This window comes from Mus pahari, chromosome 5 (genome assembly GCF_900095145.1).
Source record: "Mus pahari chromosome 5, PAHARI_EIJ_v1.1, whole genome shotgun sequence".
NCBI classification, from domain to species: domain Eukaryota; kingdom Metazoa; phylum Chordata; class Mammalia; order Rodentia; family Muridae; genus Mus; species Mus pahari.
This window is the reverse complement of record NC_034594.1, coordinates 39086232-39104435: the sequence shown is the minus strand read 5'-3', so window position 1 is coordinate 39104435 and position 18204 is coordinate 39086232. Positions and strand designations below refer to the sequence as shown.

The window sequence follows — 18204 nt, the reverse complement described above, 5'->3', positions numbered from 1 at the left end:
GTGTCTCTAGCTGCATATGTAGCAGAAGATGACCTAGTTGGCCATCATTGGGAAGAGAGGCTCCTTGGTCTTGCAAACTTTATATGACCCAGCATAGGGGAAGGCCAGGGCCAGGAAGTGGGAGTGGGTGGGTAGGGGAGTAGAGGCAGGGGGAGGGTATAGGGAACTTTTGGGATACCATTTGAAATGTAAATAAAGAAAATATCTAATAAAAAAGTTTAGAAAGGTCAAAAAAATATATTGTTTTCCTCTGCAAGATGGATATAGGGATTGTTGCCAAGCTCTGAAGTTGAGTTCAACTCCTAGAATCCAAATGATAAAAGAGAGCCAGCTTCTCTAGCTGTCCTCTGGTCTCACACACACTGTGGCACACTCACCCACGCACCTGCATGTTTGCACACTGTTTACATAGAATCAATCAATCATTGGTCATTCACATCTCTCCCAAGGACAACTGAGTTCAGTAAAGATGTCAGTGTGCCAAGCTGCAGGAGATTCTAAGAACAAATTTCAAATTCTCTACAAGCAGACATGGCACTAAAGAGTTCTTGGAGGGGGGCGGGGGGTTCTATAGACAAACCCATTTCAATATAATCAGTTTCTTTTGTAATCTGATATAATATATGAATTTAAAATGTTACTTAGATAAGGGAATCCATAACTTGACTGAAAGACTGTGCCTAGCACAGGTAACCTGCAGGAGAGTCTGATAAACATGGTAAATAAGGTCTGTAAAGGGTTAGAGGCAACATGAGGAAGAGCTAACCTGTGATAGAGCCAAGAATCTGAAAAAAGGAAGGTCTCCTCAACCTGTGAGCCAGCTTTAAAGGAGTAAATAATAGACTTGGTGACGGGGCTCCAACAATGTGTGTGTTCCTAACGATGCACTGACTGACACTGAACACAAAAAGACTGGCGTACAGACCCAGAACAGAGGAAAACACAGTATTTATTTAAATCCACGGAAAGAACAGGTCAAGTACTGGCAGTATCTCTCACAAATGTTTCTGGGTGTTTTTATGAAAGGAATCATACTCCTTTTTTTCTAGACTCTCACTTGTAAGAAAGTCAATGTTAACCTTTCTATAATAAAATAATGTTTAAAATTGAAGACAGGTTTATTAGAGATATTAAATTTTTATATCTCCATCTAAATAAAGACTTTTTTTTACCCCTGAATTCTGATCGTTCTGCTTCCCCTGAGTACTGGGATTACGGATGTGGGCTACCATGCCCGTCTTGCGGGTGCTGAGACTTATACCCAGGGCTTCCTTCACACTTGGCAAGCATCCTACTGAGCTATATCCCTATCACAAAGGACTAGGTTTATCATTAATTTATTTGCCTGATGTCACCGTATTTAAAATTATTTAACAGGGCTAGGGATATTTGTGCTGTGTCTGGTTTAAAAGAAATAAATGGCTTAAGATATATGGCTCCCAGGATGAAGCTTGCATTTCCAAACTACAAAAAGTCCTTTAAAAAAAAAAAAAAAAAAAAAAAGGAAGGGGACTTGAAAGGGGAGGGGCAGTGCTGGGGAGCATTTTTAAAATTACAGAAATGTAAAAGCCATCATGGAAACGGTAATCAAAAATACACTGAGATTCTATCTGACTAGTCAGAATGTTCATTCTCAAGAAAACCAACAATGCTGACCAAGAAGCTAGACCCTGAATGACTTTACAGAGGAATGGTGAGGTGGTAAATTTATGTAGCCATAATCGATTAGTATGGAGGTTCCTCTAAGAACTAAAAGACTACTACTACATGACCTTGCTGTACTGCTTCTGGGTACATACATTACTGTCTAAGCATGATCTGAACAAAGATGACACCAGCAGGCATGCTTAAGTACATGGGGAGACCATGAGATGTCTAGGCAACTAAGGATGCTCAGAGCAGGAAAAATCATCTTCCACAGGGAAGAGCTCACAGACTGGTTATCTGACATCAAATGGTCAGTCTTGAAAGCATACGTATAGACAAGTAGATATTCACTGAGCAAGTTGTATTTAGGAATATATATATATATATATATATATATATATATATATATATANATATATATATATATATATATATATATATATATATATATACACACACACACACACACACACACACACATACACAAACACGTAACAATTAAAACAGGCTATAAATTGAAGGAGAGATATATGGGAGTGTTTGGAGGGAGCAAAGGGAAGGGAGAAAAATGATATAACTATATTATCTCAAAAGTAAAATGAAAAAAATTTTTAAAAAGAACTCATGAAAATTCAGAAGCTAAAGATCCTTCCAAAGTATCCTTCAAGAACCTCATGTATCACTCTGAATTATCAGAAGACACTGAGAGAACAATTGTTGGTACTTTTACAATAAGAATGACCAAGCAAACAAACAAAACCATTCCATGTAACTGTATGAACTGACCTTATTTCTTTGACCTATATTGATCACCCCACCCCCAAGAATACAATGTGATGGGCATAACTGACACAGAGTCCTGAGTGATCTCTCCAACTTAACAGAACACATGGCAGACACTAACCCATATATCAAATATTAAAAATCCTCTTTAAAGAGAAACACAGCCATTGTATGCACTTAAGCATATTCTAACTGCCAATAAATAAAATAAGAGGTCAACTCAAAGATGGTGCATCTAGGGGCTGGAGAGATGGCTCAGAGGTTAAGAAACTGTTCTTCCAGAGGTCCTGAGTTCAATTCCCAGAAACCACATTGTGGCCTACAACCATCTGTAATAGGATCTGATGCCCTCTTCTGGTGTGTCTGAAGACAGCAACATTGTACTCACATACACTAGATAGATAGATAGATAGATAGATAGATAGATAGATAGATAGATAGATAGATAGATACTTAAAAAAAAAAAAATATGGTACACTTAGCCCAACTGCGTTTTACTTAATACAATGACCCCACTTTAAAAGAAAAGGTCTGTGATGGTCTGAGTAAGAATGGCTCCCCCAGGCTCATATATTTGAATATGTAGTCATCAGGGACTGGAACTCTTTGACAGGATTACAAGGAATTAGGAGTTGTGGCCTGTTGGGACAGACACTGGGGGTGGGGGCTTTGACATTTCAAAAGCCCACACCCAGCTCAGTGTTTCTCTCTGTCTCTCTCTTGGTCTGTTGATAAGGATGTAGCTCTCAGCTACTGATCTAGGACTATGTGGGCCACCATACTCTCCACCACAATGGTAACGGACTAAATCTCTGAAGCTGTAAGCCAGCCCCTCATTTAATGCGTTAGGTCATAGTGTTTCTTTACAGCAATGTAACAGCAACCAAGACAAGGTCTAAGCCAGTATTTTCCAAGTTGAGCATAAAATCATCTAAGGAACTTGGTAAAGATTTATAACTCATCCTATCGCCATACACTGATTCATTAGACCTGGGATGGGTAGAAGCTACAATTTTGGTAAATTCCCAGGTGACTATGATGCAGAGGCCAAGAACAAATCTGGAAAAGCTCTGGTCCTCAGCAGCCATCAGTTAAATTAATAGTCGACATGGTAAAAACAAAACAAACAAAAAAACCCTACAAGAAGAAGCTGCTAAAACAGGTTTCAATTGTTGTATAGAAATAGACAGGTACTACCCGCTGTGTTTTCTAGTGTAGAAGCTACACCCATTCAGAGACCACATGCTTTGTGCAGCAGGGTTACTCAGAACTTTGAGAAATCATCAACAGGAGGGTCCACTGGACAGAAACCAAAGGAAGCATGTTTCACCTCACTCCAAGATGTTCATGAAGAGAGAAAGACAAACTAAATGAAGTGGAAGATGGACTATCTATCGCCATAGGTTATTTCAGGTTCACAGTAAGAAAAACAAACAATGCATGGTGTGTGGTGGTGTACACCTTCAACTCCAGCACTGGGAGGAGCAGAGGCAGAGGGATTTCTGTGAGTTCAAAGTCAGCAGGAACAGGATAGGGGGGTAGAAAGCAAGAAGGAGCTAGAGGCAAAGCTCAGTGGCAGACTGCTTGCCAGACATGCTCAAGACCTGGGCTTGATCCCCAGTGCAACAAAGACATCAAGAGTCGGGGTAGGGGGTGAAAGGGTGGTTCTTAGACTTGCTAAGGTTAAGGTTTAAATACTATCATCACATTCCAATCTTCATCACTACTTTGCACAACCTCATATATACTTATAATCCTGAAGCCATCACTTACAAAACAAGGAGACACTTAATGAAAACCCTACATTCTTTCTAAGCAAAGTTTGAGCTTTAAATCAGACACTAAAAACTGGAAATAAGGAGTCAAATAACAAGAGCTGTTAGTTTAAAATTTTGCTTGTTGGGGGCTGGGTGGCTACGCCATTACGAATAATGGCTGCTATTACCTACCAGTACCCATGTGTTGGCTCACAACTTTTCGTAACTCCAGCTCCATAGGATCCACTCCTTTCCTTTTGGCCTCTATGGGCACCTGACACCCAAGTGGTGCAGACATAACACTCATAAACATAAAAAATAATTAATAAAAATAAGTAAAATTCTGCTTCTAGGAATTGGGAGAACAGCCCATGGATAGACTGTGTATGTAGCATGTGTGAAGGAAGCCCTGGGGTCAATTCCCTTGGTTTCACACAGACTAAATCTACTACCTCTCAAATTATCTTCTCAAAGTAGTATGGCTGAGCTACTGGAATTAAAGTGTACTGGAATTTTTGAAGTATGAAATCACTGGAGACCAAAAAAAGAGAGCAAAACCTGAAGATTATCAGGTCTTTGAAAAAACCACTCTGGGTGAATATGTACTTCACTTTAAGTAAACAGATGCTGCATCTACTTTGTAAACCTGGTTGAATACAGATGCGACAACAGTCACAGAATAAGCTCTAGGAGGCTAGTCAGATGGCTTAACCAAGCTAAGAACCTGAGCTCGCCCCTCAGGACCCACGGGGTCGGAGAGAACTCCCACTCCCACAAATTATCCTTTGATCTCCACAAATACATATGCATACACATTCTAATTTGGGAGCGCGCGCGCACAAACACACACACATTTTTTAATTGGGACAGCAGAAAAAAATGAGAATAATTGGATGTTAGTGGACATTAACTATCATTCTGGAGTGAGATAATAATACATAGTTTGTTGGAATTCCAGGGCTATTTTCAGCAAACACTGGAAAAACTAACAATTGTGAATCTGAGTGGGAGATATACAAGCAATCACTGCACTACCCTTTCAACTTATTTGAAAATTCTAATGTAAAAAGTGTGTTTATGTGGGGTACTTACGAGCATTCCTCAAAGACTTTGACCCTTTCACAGCCCTCTGGAGGTTCCCTTTTAAACATGTAACTGTTATTAGGTTTTGGTGAGGTTGCATATTTTGGCAAAGGAGAATTGTTTCCATTCTCTGTAAGAAATAACATTGGATTACTAAAAGCACTATTATAAAATGCATCAAAACACTATAATCAATATTCTTGAACTTCTGCAGAGAAATACTCAAATACAGGCAGAGTGCTTTCTTCATTAACACCCCCAAGAGCCATGCTGGCTTAAAAAAGAATTAAACTTGTATGTAAATGTAAAAATAAATTATCAATCTTGTTTCTTTTCTACTTAGAAGTGTCTACTGAGGCGGGAGCCCTGACTCCTCAGACTGCACACACACCTACCTGGCCACCTTGTATCTATGGACTCAGCAAATACTCTCAGCATGTATTTTCCCCAGCACATGTATCTGAAACAGTTCTTCACTGGCTGCTTGTTACTGACCCTCGGCCTGCCCTGTATCTCTGCCAGTGTCTTCTTGGTCTCTGCTTTAGGTCAAAGCTGCTATACATATTAACACTTCCTTCTGACCACAAGCTTCCATAACCAACAAGAAATAAATTCTACTATTTTTCCAAAACTCTCTCTAAACTTACCTCAAAAGTTTCAAACATTTTTCCAAATGTACCCTATCAGAGGGAGGGACCATTTCATCACTCTGACAGTCAGATCCACTGTTGATGTACTCAGATCATACTATAGTAATTTAAATTTCTTGGTATAAACCGGGCAGTGGTAATGCACGTCTTTACTCCCAGCACTTGGGAAGCAGAGGCAGGNAGATTTCTGAGTTCCAAGCCAGCCTGGTCTACAGAGTGAGTTCCAGGACAGCCAAGACTATACAGAGAAATCCTGTCTCGAAAAATTAAAAAAATAAATAAATAAAAATTTTTTCTTGGTATGTTATATAACTGCTCTAAAATTTTCAATCTGTCTCTAAACTATAAATTCCTTACCAAAAGTGGTGCTATGACCCTGTTTTTTTAATAAAAGAAATTCACAGAAGTCATCGGTCATGCCTTTCTAAAAATCAAAAGTACCAGGAAACAAAATTATGGAATTCATACAAAAAGGTAGAGCTGATGGGATGAGAAAACCAAGGGGCAATTTTTGACAGCTATTTTCAATTCAACCTAGAATCTAACAATTTTTTTTAGAAGTCCAATTACCAACAGTCTACAAATGTAGTTTAAAACCCAACCTGCTTTTTGTTTTGTTTCTTGAGACAAGGCTTTACATAGCTCTTGAGACAAGGCTTTACATAGCCCAGACTGGCCAAAGATGATCTTGAGTGATCCTTCTCCTCCATCAAGTGCTGGGATTATAGGTATATACCATCACAGCCTGCTTTAAAGCTCACCTTCTTAAACTATGGACCTATATAGTGTCCCATAATTGAATGTGGGTTACAAAAAAGCTGGCAAGAATGAAAGATTTCTACCAAAAAGAAGGAAGACCAACGTGTGGATACTTCATTCCTCCTTAGAATAGGGAACAAAAAAAAAAGGAGTAACAGAGACAAAGTTTGGAGCTAAGACGAAAGGATGGACTATCCAGAGACTACCGGACCTGGGGTTCCATCCCATCATCAGTCACCAAACCCAGACATTATTGCACATGCCAGAAAGATTCTGCTGAAGGGACCCTGATATAGCGGCCTCTTGTGAGGCTAGGCCAGTACCTGACAAACACAGAAGTGGATGCACACAGTCAGCTATTGGATGGAACACAGGGCCCCCAATGGAGGAGCTAGAGAAAGTACCCAAGGAGCTAAAGGGGTCTGCAAACCTATAGGTGGAACAACAATATAAACTAACCAGCACCCCCAGAGCTCGTGTCTCTAGCTGCATATGTAGCAGAAGATGGTGTACCCAGCCATCATTGGGAAGAGAGGCCCCTTGGTCTTGCAAACTTTATGTGCCCCATACAGGGGAACGCCAGGGCCAAGAAGTGGGAGTGAGTGGGCAGGGGAGCAGGGCGGGGGGAGGGTATAGGGGACATTCGGGATAGCATTTGAAATGTAAATGAAGAAAATATCTAATAAAATAATTTAAAAAATAAAATAACTGATAGAGGTGGAAAAAAAAAGAATGAAAGATTTCTTATGTAGAACAATCAGAAGACAAAGCAAAAAATCAAACACCCAAGGGAGCCCTGGTGCCCTGGCTGCACAGCACACATTCACTGCATGCTGGGCTCTGAGCAGAGCATGCGCTCTACACCGCACACTATCATACCACATGAACACAGTGTTCCTGAAATCCTTAAGCTTGGACTCAAGATTGTAAATTCTGAACTACAGAGTTTTTACTGTAAACACAGCTTTCTAATCTTATAAAAACATAATGGGTGCTAGGAAGAGGGCTCAGCAGTTAAGAGCACTCACTGGCTGCTCTTCTAGAGGACCTTGGTTCAATTCCCAGCAAACACATGGTGGCTCATAACCACCTGTAATGGGATCTGGTGCCCTCTTCTGGCCTGCATGCATACATGCAGAGAGAACATTGTAAATGTAATAAATAAATAATCCTTTAAACAAAAAATACCCAGCACCCATATGGCAGCTCACAACTATTTGTAACTGTGGTTCATGGCATATGATACCCTCATACAGACATACATGCAGTCAAAACACCAAAGCACATGAAATGATATTTATGAAAAAAAAACCCATGATTTAAATGTGAAAAGGAAAGATGCCTTAAACATTTTCTTAAAATTCTTTGTGTGGTATTTAAGTATCAGATTTTTAATATTGATGCCTGTATATCTGAATTGAGTTTCAGTTTAAAATATCATTACATGACTGGTTTGAGATTAGGACAGAACTTCAACAATGGCCCTACACAATATTCCACTGTTGTTCAACTATACACCCTGAATGCCAGTCAACTCACAAAACCTCTGGAGATGCTATAAAGTATCATCAGTAGAAGACTCAGCAAGACTGAATTCTCTGAGTACATCTGTGGGTATGTATGGACATCAACTGAGGTTTGGCTTTCTACATGGATACTTGGGATCTAAGTTCAGGTCCTCACGCTTGTATACTAGGTGTTTTACCCATTCAGTCATCTTCTTGGCCTCAAGATTTATTTTTATCTTAAATTGGGTGTATATGGTGCGTGTGCTCACACCCAAGCATATACAGGTGGAGGCCAGAGGGTGTCAAATGTCTCCCACGACTGAGCACCACCTTCCTTTGAAAAGTGTTTTGAGACAGGATCTACCTCTGCAGCCCTGGCTGGCCTTGGATTCACAGATCAGCCTGCATCTGCAGTGCTGGGATTATCTTTTTAAAGATTTATTTATTTATTATATGTAAGTACACTGTAGCTGTCTTCAGACACTCCAGAAGAGGGCGTCAGATCTTGTTACGGATGGTTATGAGCCACCATGTGGTTGCTGGGATTTGAACTCCGGACCTTCAGAAGAGCAATCGGGTGCTCTTACCCACTGAGCCATCTCACCAGCCCGGGATTATCTTTTTAAATAGCTTTACTTATTATTAGCGTGTAGGTGTGTGTGCCACAGCACGCACATGAAAATAGAGGACACCTGTGTGGAGTTGGTTCTCTTTCAGTGTGACTCAGAGTTTGAACTCTGGTTGTCAGGCTTGTGTGGCAAGAGCTTTTACTTGCCAAACTATCCTGCCTCATTTGAGACAGGATCTCTCACGGGACCTGAAGCTTGCCATGTTGGCTTGACTGGCAGGCCAGTGAGTCCCTCCAGTGTAGGGGCTATAGACATACCCTACTATGCCTGCTCTTCTGCATGGGTGGAGGACACAAACCCAGCAATGTGTGATTTACCATCAGTTCACACTGTGCATCTCTTTTATATACCTATGTATTCAGAGTCTCAAAATGATTTCAGGGAAACTAGAATTATAAATGGATGTGAAGCACCTGATGTGGGTTAGTACTGGGAACTGAATCATGATCCTCTGCAAGATTAACAAGTTCTCTTAACCACTGGACTACCTTCCAGCCTCACTACCCCCAATCTTGACTTTGCTTTGAACACTCATTTTGATTTGAAGTAAATCAAGTTAATCCTTGTTAGAAGTATCCTAAACAGCATTAAGTTGAAGGCTTCACACTTAATTAAGAGTTATTAAGGCAATAAATTCCCAATGGGGAAAAAGATTAAAAACAAAGTACTTTTCAGGAAAATATTCAGTTAGAAGTGCTTCTCAGCTGTGGGTGTAGAACTTTTTGGCAAACCTGTATCTCCAAAAAAATTTGCATTATCAGTTGTAAAGTAGATAATTTCATGGTTGGGCCCAACCACAACACGAGGAACTGTTTTATAGGGTTAGAGCATTAGGAAAGTTGAGAACCATTGCATTAGTCACTCATAAGGTAGCTATATCCACCACAAATGCTGGAAAATAAAAGATACAAACAAAAGCCTACACGTCCACTTAACTAAAGCACTATCAGAGCCCCTTGGCGAAGCTGCACTGTGTTCCATCCAGTTGGTCTGACCTGGTGCTCTCCCTCATTCCTCCAACGTGTGGGATCCCAGGGAAAAGGAACAGGACAAAAGATCAAACAGGAGGTATGCCATTAGCATCCAGGATGAAGCTCCAACCTACTGTACCTTTATCTCTGGGATCAGCAAGCAGGTCATCAGCTGAACAGGGACTCTCCTCACTGCCTTCATTAGAGATGGTGAGGAAGGATGTCGGGGACACAGACTGGGAACGGCTGCTGTTGTTGCTTCCCTTGTCTGCACCCCCAGGGGTCTGTGTGTCAATGCTTCGTGTGCTGCTGCTTCTCTGTGCGAGGGGCGGAGGTGCACGATGACCATCTGGAATATCTTGTGGCTGTTACAAAATTTTAAAAATAGATGTTTATACCAATGATCCTGAAATTTACTAGCAGTATATCCAGTGTCCACATTCCTCTGTGGCCAGAAACTCACAAATCAAATTCTAAGCTTGGCATGGTGCCACAGATCTGTACTCCTAGTACTTAGGAGGCTGAAACAGGAGGATTCTGATTTCTAGAGCAGCTGGGCTACATAGCAAAACCCCATTTCAAAAACAAGCAAGCATCCATCCTTCTACTGCTACTGGGCCTTCCTGGTGCTCATTAGTGACATCAACACCTAACCTGACTCCTCAGTGAGCATCACTTTCTGGGAAGGATTTGTCTTCTCTGGGCACAGCACACTGGAGGGTCAGCATCTGCTGAATAAATGTACTGCCCTGAATATCATGTACTGTTATTTCTAAAAATATACAAAGGGTTATCACAGTAAAGGAGAAACTCGGTGGGCCACAGGTCCCTAAGAGAGCAAAGGTGCTAACCAGTGACACAGGTGGCCCTTCATTCCTGGGCCTTCCTGCCCATTCTTCTTCTAAGTTGTTTTTTTCAAAGAACCCTTCCTGTGAGTGAAAGGTTAATCACAGCAGATCTAATTAGAGGCTGAAATCAAGGAGACACTTATGAAAGCTTGTGTGGCTCACACAGCAGACAAGTCAGCTCCCTCTACAGCTCTGACTGACTTAGCTTTAATTAGTCAGGGAAAACATACTCCATTTGATAGAATGGAGAACAAGAATGGGAGAGCTGTGTATTTTCAAAGCTAAACCAAGTTTTGTGTTTTGTTTTGTTTTTTTGTTTGTTTGAGAAAGGATTTCAGTTATATAAGCAAGCCTCAAACTAGAGGAGACCTGGAATGACTGAGTACTACTGGCCAGCCACCACACTCAGCTGCCTTCACCTCCAGGCAGAAAATCCCACAAACCAAGAGAGGATTTCTCCAAACTAATCAAGCACTCAAGAACAATTGCTGAGATAAAAGTACTCTGGACCACAAAGCTATTTGTCTTGCAGATTCGAGTCAAGTCAAACCAATCAGCCTACAAAAGTAGGCAGGCAGATGCCCTTAGAAACAATTTGCTGTTCTAACTGCCCCACCCTCCACAGAACTAACTCCAACTTGTTGCAGGGAGTTAAAGCAAAATGACGTATTTGCTACAAATGAAAACCAGTTTCTGGTAGAGGACCTGTACTAAGGTTGAGCCCATTCATTCTGTGAAATGAAAATAAATTAAAACTCTTCAATCCCTTTCATGGTCAAAGGCTTTTATTTTTATTTATTTAAAAACGTTAAATTTTCATTCTCTCAATAAGAAATGTAAACAGCCAACCGAAAGTAGACTGTTTCAGAGCTCTGGAGCTCACAGCAAGACTGCTCTGAGGGTGGAGACTACTTACAATCAGCTGCTCTTCCTTCTCCCCTGTCTCTTTAATTATGATCTCAATCTCCTGATTCAGTCCTTCCACACTGTTCCGGAACCGAGAACCAGACGACTTGGTGATGGGGCCAGCAGGAATGAGCGTGCTCTTTGGAGCAGGAGCCTTAAGTGAAGGTGAAAAATGGAGAAGAGAAGTTTTCAAGGTGGCATAACCCAAAAACAAATCCAAAGGACTTCAACAACTTGAGAGCAACCAAATCTGCTTATTAGCTTATATGAAATGTAGTTTAGAGCTCAAAGCAGACAGTCAATCAAGACTGACTCAGAAATGTACCAACAGCTGTCACAGAGTAGAGGTCATTAGGCGAACCCAGGAACATCAACCTCAGATATGCTTTCACAGGGCCAGTGAAGTGGCTGATCAAGGTGCCTGTCACCAAGCCTGACAATGGAGTTCAACAGACAGGATTCACATGGTAGAGCCCACCGCATAACTGCAGGTAACTTTCCTGTAATATTCATTGTATGTATACCACTACATATATACTTAATATGTTCACCTCTGAAAATAAAATATAAAATGCTTTCTTTTGCAAATCCATCTGATTTTCTCTTACCTAAAGTGTTTTCATTGTCACAGTATTACTTTTTTAAAGTGACAGATTAAATAATCATAGAATATTAACTGTCCTCCTAACAAGATGCTCAAAGTAAAATACAAAACAGGGCTTACGAGGATATCTGCAAATAGCAATGGTCTGGGATCTATGACTACTTCATTCATTCACCTGCAAGAGGTGGCAAGGAAACAAAAGCTCACATTTCTGCAGGCACTGACTCAGCTTTAAAAGTCAATGGGTAATTTTACCATCTGACTCAAACTTAGAATGAAGCTTTATTTCTTCTTTTACTTCTGCTCATCTTTAACATAAACAAACAAGCAAAACAAAAACACACAGCAAACACAGTACAAGTATCCTTGGGAAGAAACAGGAAATCTGTGAGAAAGAAGCCAAAGGGAATTGACTTGCAAGCAGCTCCCGGCTGTTGTTAGTGTACAGCTCTCACTTGCAAGGCAGGGCTCAGCATCCTACCTCCTGGGCAGGTAGCTTGCTTCACATGTAAGGAAGGACTCAGCGTTCTAATTCAGGGTTTTGAAAGGAGGTAAGCAACCCTGGCCCCTGGCCCCCCGGCACCCTGACACACTGTTTTTTAACTAGTCTTTCCTAATTTTTTAAAAAAAGTATGTCCTTATGATTCTTTCTTTTTTAAAGATTTATTTTATGTGAGTACACTGTCGAGTCTTCAGACACACCAGAAGAGGGCATCGGATAAGAGGGCATCAGATCCCATTACAGATGGTTGTGAGCCACCATGTGGTTGCTAGAAACTGAACTCAGGACCTCTGGAAGAGCAGAGGTGCTCTTATCCGCTGAGTCATCTCTCCAGCATGTCTTTCCTAATTTTAACCTCTCTGTTCACACATCTTTTCACATAACCCCAAGGTTCTCCAATACTATTTATTTGTTTTTAATTTCTATTTTTTAAAAACGTGTTATTTATTTCTATTTTTTATGTGTATGTGTGTTTAGTTTGCATGTATGTGGTGCACATACATGCAGAATCCACACAGGCCAGAAGAGGGCATCAGGAACTGGAGTTAACAGCTGAAAATTGCCATTTGAGTTCTGGGAGCTGAACCTAGTTCCTCTGGAAGATCAGCCAGTGCTGTTAAACACTGAGCCATGTCTCCAGTCCCAAATATCTGACAGTTATGTCCGACAAGGGGGTTTCTGTTGTTTCTGGTATTGGGTTATGTCTTTTTTTTTTGGGGGGGGGGGGAGAGGGGGTAGGAGCAACAACCGGACAGGGTTATCTCAAGTAGGAGTAAAATTCATGATATTCCTGCCTAAGCATCTTGAGTGCTAATATTAGAAGTCTGTGTCACCATACCTTTCATCTATAGACTTGTAGGCAACATTCTCTCATTGACAAGAATAGAGCCTACCTTCCTCACGTTTCTCACCAACCTCAGTAGTAACAGGGCTGGCAAGCAGCACATGCTACCATTCTATTCATTCCTTTCTTCACTGCTTGCATTCTCTACTCTCCTACCTCAACCTCCCTCCCCGGCCCTCACTTCCTTATTCTTCAAAGAGATATTTATTTATGTGTGCATGTCTGTTTATGTGAGGGTGTGCCTGCAGATGCTCTTAACCACTGAGCCATGTCTCCATCCTTGTCACTGAACTCGGGTCCTATTTGTAACTGCAATGAGGCAGGGTGACAGCTAGTCCCCGGGCTGGCTACCTACCGTTTGCCTTAGGGTTCCTAAGGACTGCCGCTAACCCCTAAAGAGTTTTTATCTCTCTTACTATCCTACTTTCTTCCCAACAGATGTAAAATTCCAAAGTAAGATCAAGCAAAAGCTCTTCGTTTTTTTAAAAAAAGATTTAGTTTTATAATTTTTAAAATTGTGTGTATGGTCCATCTGTGTATGCCCACATGTGAGTGCAGACACCCAGAGTTCTGAGACGTGTCATATCCTTTGGAGCTGGAGTTCCAGGGAGTTATGAGTCATCTGATATGGATGTTAAGGAACTGAACTGGGATCCTATGGAAGGGCAGCAAGTACTCTTAACCACTGAGCCATCCTTCCAGCCCCAAATAAAGTTGTAAAAGCTATAGGCAAGGCAGGGGTAGAACAAAGCTAATGCTGCTTTGCTTCTGAGGACTCACGGAAGGTAAAGCAGAGACTGGAGAGGAAACAAGTGAAATGATAGAGAAAGGAAACCAACGACTCCCTGGCCTGCAGTGAAGCACACAGACATTCTGAGATGCAGCCAGCTTTCCTATGACTGATCATCTCATGTGTAATGAGGTGACAGAGTAACATAACGCAGAAGGCCAACAGCAATCTCAACACTCAGGACACAGACTAAACTTACTAGTTTGTTTAGATTAACAGTTCTAAACCAATTGTGTCCTCCTGATAATTTCTTCAAAATTGTCATACAACAAAAACCAGGACTTATGCTGGGTTTTCAGGCTTTCAGGTACTCATTTGCTTTACAACTTCTAAATTACAGAAGCAGGGGAAAGAGGCTGTAAGGGGAAGTAATGTGCCATAGTATTTGCAAAATGCTGGCCTTTGGTTTTAGAAGCATGAGGACACATTAGTAAGCTTGTCTGTAAAGAGAGCAGAGAGTCCTCAGCTGCCATGGTAAGAAGGGCACACAGGGTCCTGGCAGGGGAGAGGCTGCCTCCCCAATTTGGATTTGCTGAGATTTCCTATCAGCAAAGCAGGAAAAGATGTTACAAAGATTTTCTTAATATCTCCTTAGTAGCAACTATTTATCAAAAATCTAATGTCTCAAAGGAAAAAAAGAAACGCAGAGAAGGAAGGAGTGAAAGGAAGTCATTCTTATAAGGCCTGTGCACCGCTCCTCTGAGTAAGGGGTTTCAACCAGCAGTTTAACTTAACATAACTTAAACTAGCTGTCACCAGGAGGTTAAAACAAATGAACTCACCCAGCTACCTGGGAAGGACTTCTTTGTTAAACCTAATGTAACTACTGAAGATAGCACGAGGAATTAGTCCTTTATTTCACTCCTCATATAAACTACATTCTAAAAATATCTGAAGAGAATAAAAATAATCTTTTATTTCAAGGTCTTTTACTTTAAGGAATTTTTTTCTTTTTTCTTTTCTTTTTTTTTTAAATTCTGGCACCACCACCCCCTCCTACTACATCCCTTTTAGAGAATTAAATAACAAGAATTTGTTTTCCAGACCAAAAGTGGTTTCTGCAATAATGTGAATTCTAAATATAAATCGGTATACACAAATGTAAGTGGGTTATTAGATTAGCTGAGAATTCCTCAGACATCTAAGAAAGGTTAAAATATTTCTCTCATCAGATCTGTACTTTGGAAAAAATATAAAATAAATGCTTACTGTTTTCTCACTCTCTCTCTCTCCTCAGAGCAAATACTTCAGTAAATTCTGGCCCACTTAAAGCTTTTAATTAGACAGCACAACATGTCATTCTCTATATACCCACGTGACATTTGGAATGTGGTGGGTTGAATGAAAACAACCCCCCAAAGCACATATATTTAAATGCTTGGTCCTCCGTTGGTTTGGAAAGAATCGGAGAGAACAAGCTAGACACAGGTGAAAGCAGAATGAGCCAGAGAAGGAGAAGGAGCCAGAAGATTAGAACAGAGTTAGTATGAGGCCAAGCAGAGCAATTCAGTAGAAGCTGAGAGAAACCAGATTGAATCAGGCAGCTTGGAGAGGAGTTTTGAGTCAGAACTGAGTTAAATCAGCCAGCCAGAGAGAGCTCAGAGAAAATTAGGAAGGGTTGAGCTTAAACAGAATAAGTCTCAGAGGCTGAAAACATTCTAGGCCTAGATTACACTGTAGGGAAGTTAGAAGCTTCCAGAATTAGGCCAAGGTTAGCAGACTGAGGCAGCAAGCCTTTGAGATGACTATTATTACAGAAGAATAAAGTTACTTTTACAGTGTCTACATCAACACCTAACATGAATGCCTGCTTCACAGCATGGGGATGAGAATGGGATAAGATGTATGAGTCTGAAGCATGGTAAGGCTGTCTACCAGAAGTCAGATGAGTAGAGCTAAGAAAGTGAAATTTCTTAAGGTTAAAACCTATCTGGAATGGACTGATACTAGGTATTTCAAACATAACCTAGGACACGACCCATGTTCAGGAGTAGTTGTCCAACACAAAAAGGCCTCTGTGGGGTATTGTTTTGTTTTGTTTTGTTTGGGGGGGGGTTGCTTATTTATTAGAGAAAGAGACCATGAAATTGGGTGGATTGGGAGGCACTGGGGGGAGGGAAAAGAATATGATCAAAACATATCGTGTGAGAAAGTTTAAGAAGAGCTGGTTGAGGTATGCGTTTCTTATTGGTTCATTTTGATGTGACTGGAAGAATTGGCTAATCTTGGAAGAGGCAGGTTCCTCAGCAAGGATCTAGATGCCAAAGCATCAAATACTGAAAGGAAAAAAATCTGCCTTGAGCTGAGAGTGGTGGCTAAGACTACTAATCCTACTGCTTGAGAGGCCAAGCAAGGAGGAATGTTTGAGGTCATGCACAGTAATTTCTAGGCCAGCCCATACTATAGAATGAAACATTGTCTCAAAAACAAAAACAAACCAAACCAAAACAAAGGGGAAAAACCTGCTTTGATAAGACAATAAAGATGTTGAAAAAGTCTGTTCAAAAAAATACAACCAAAGGCAAGTGAAAACTGCTCCTTGCTACAGCCATGAGAGAAAGCACACAGTGAGGGTTCAACTGGGGATCCCCATGCCACCGTGAAGCTTCATGGTCTATCCCCATTGCTGTCTTTCAGTGGGTGATAGACTCTGTTCTTTCTCATCTGGCTCACCTCGTCAGCGAGCCTACATTACAGTGACCCTCGGTCACAGAGACCACAGCAGTACATAGTTTCATTTCTAACCCGAAAAAAACCGCACAGCAGCCCTGCTGGACTGGCACATAGACGCCAGTACAGCCAGCAATCCTCATTTCTCAGAAGAAATGTTTGGGTTTTTTCTAATCTCGGTGTCTCTCCATCCAAAGAAATAAGGAGATCCTTGGGAAGAACGTTTTTGCTTAAGGCTGTAATGGCAGCCAGAGAACGACTATATGGTTTTTAACTCTCACCATGGAAATCAGTTCTTGTGGCTGTGAAAGCTGGCATTCTACTCTCTGACATCTGTGCAGCACTCAGACAACTATGCAACAGGCTGCTGTACTCCCTACGCAGACTCTCCTAAATCACCTGAGGACTTTATCACTTCTGAAAACCAAGGACATGAAAAGTTCGCATCTAAGAAACTTACCAAGATTCATTCTCCCCACCAACAGTGTTCCTTCAACTCCCAGGGACAGAACCAAAAAAAATGAGTTTGTGAGGAAAACCATTCAGAATTTAATAAAAAAAAAAAAAAAAAAAAAAAAATCTGTTAACTAGAGACTATAATTAACAACTGCCCTTTCGTTGTTAAGAGATAATAAAAACAACCTCAAATGTCAATTTATATATTTTTTCGTGTGTGTGTGTGTTAGTTATCCTACCCTGGAATCCCCCAGCTTAATCCAGCATCACACTGAGGAGGCCTGTTTCTTCTAATCAGTTGTAGCTTTTGTAGGTCTTCTATTCATTTTGATTTGCATCCCACCTCCCCAAAAGTATTTTTTTATTTTTGACAATTTCATACACATAGAATTCTAGCAGTTTCACCCCCACCAACACCCCATTTTCTCCTCTCTCATCTACCCCTTTCCCTCCTAAAACCCTTCTACCCAACAAGCCCCCTCCCTAAACCCACACCTTCTTTTCTATGTGACCTATAGTAACTTGTTTTTTGCTTAAGCATAAGTGACAGGTTATACACTTAAGCAAAAGCAATTTATCGGGTGGCTGCACCACTCAAGAAAATGCTCCCTCTTCCTCCAACAACCATCAGCTGCCAATAGTCCCTCTGTGAGGTGTGGGGGCTCAGTTGCCAATAGTTCCTCAGTGAGGTGTGGGGGCTCTGCTTCATAGGCTCCTCCACCACTGCATAATGAAATGTTGATGGGCCCAGCTTCATGTGGGCTTTATGCAGATAACCAGAGCAATGAGTTCAGAGC

General features: G+C 41.0%; 1 protein-coding gene across 1 annotated transcript in view; it reads right to left on the bottom strand.

The window, feature by feature from the left end:
• Fam117b (family with sequence similarity 117 member B) overlaps nt 1-18204 on the bottom strand; it is a 70224-nt gene that overhangs the window by 5948 nt on the left and 46072 nt on the right. The window contains exons 5-7 of the mRNA XM_021198680.2: nt 11552-11695; nt 9927-10152; nt 5280-5400 (exon numbers count right to left, since the gene is read on the bottom strand). Of these exons, the coding sequence (XP_021054339.1) occupies nt 5280-5400; nt 9927-10152; nt 11552-11695 (491 nt within the window). The remainder of the gene's footprint in view (nt 1-5279; nt 5401-9926; nt 10153-11551; nt 11696-18204) is intronic.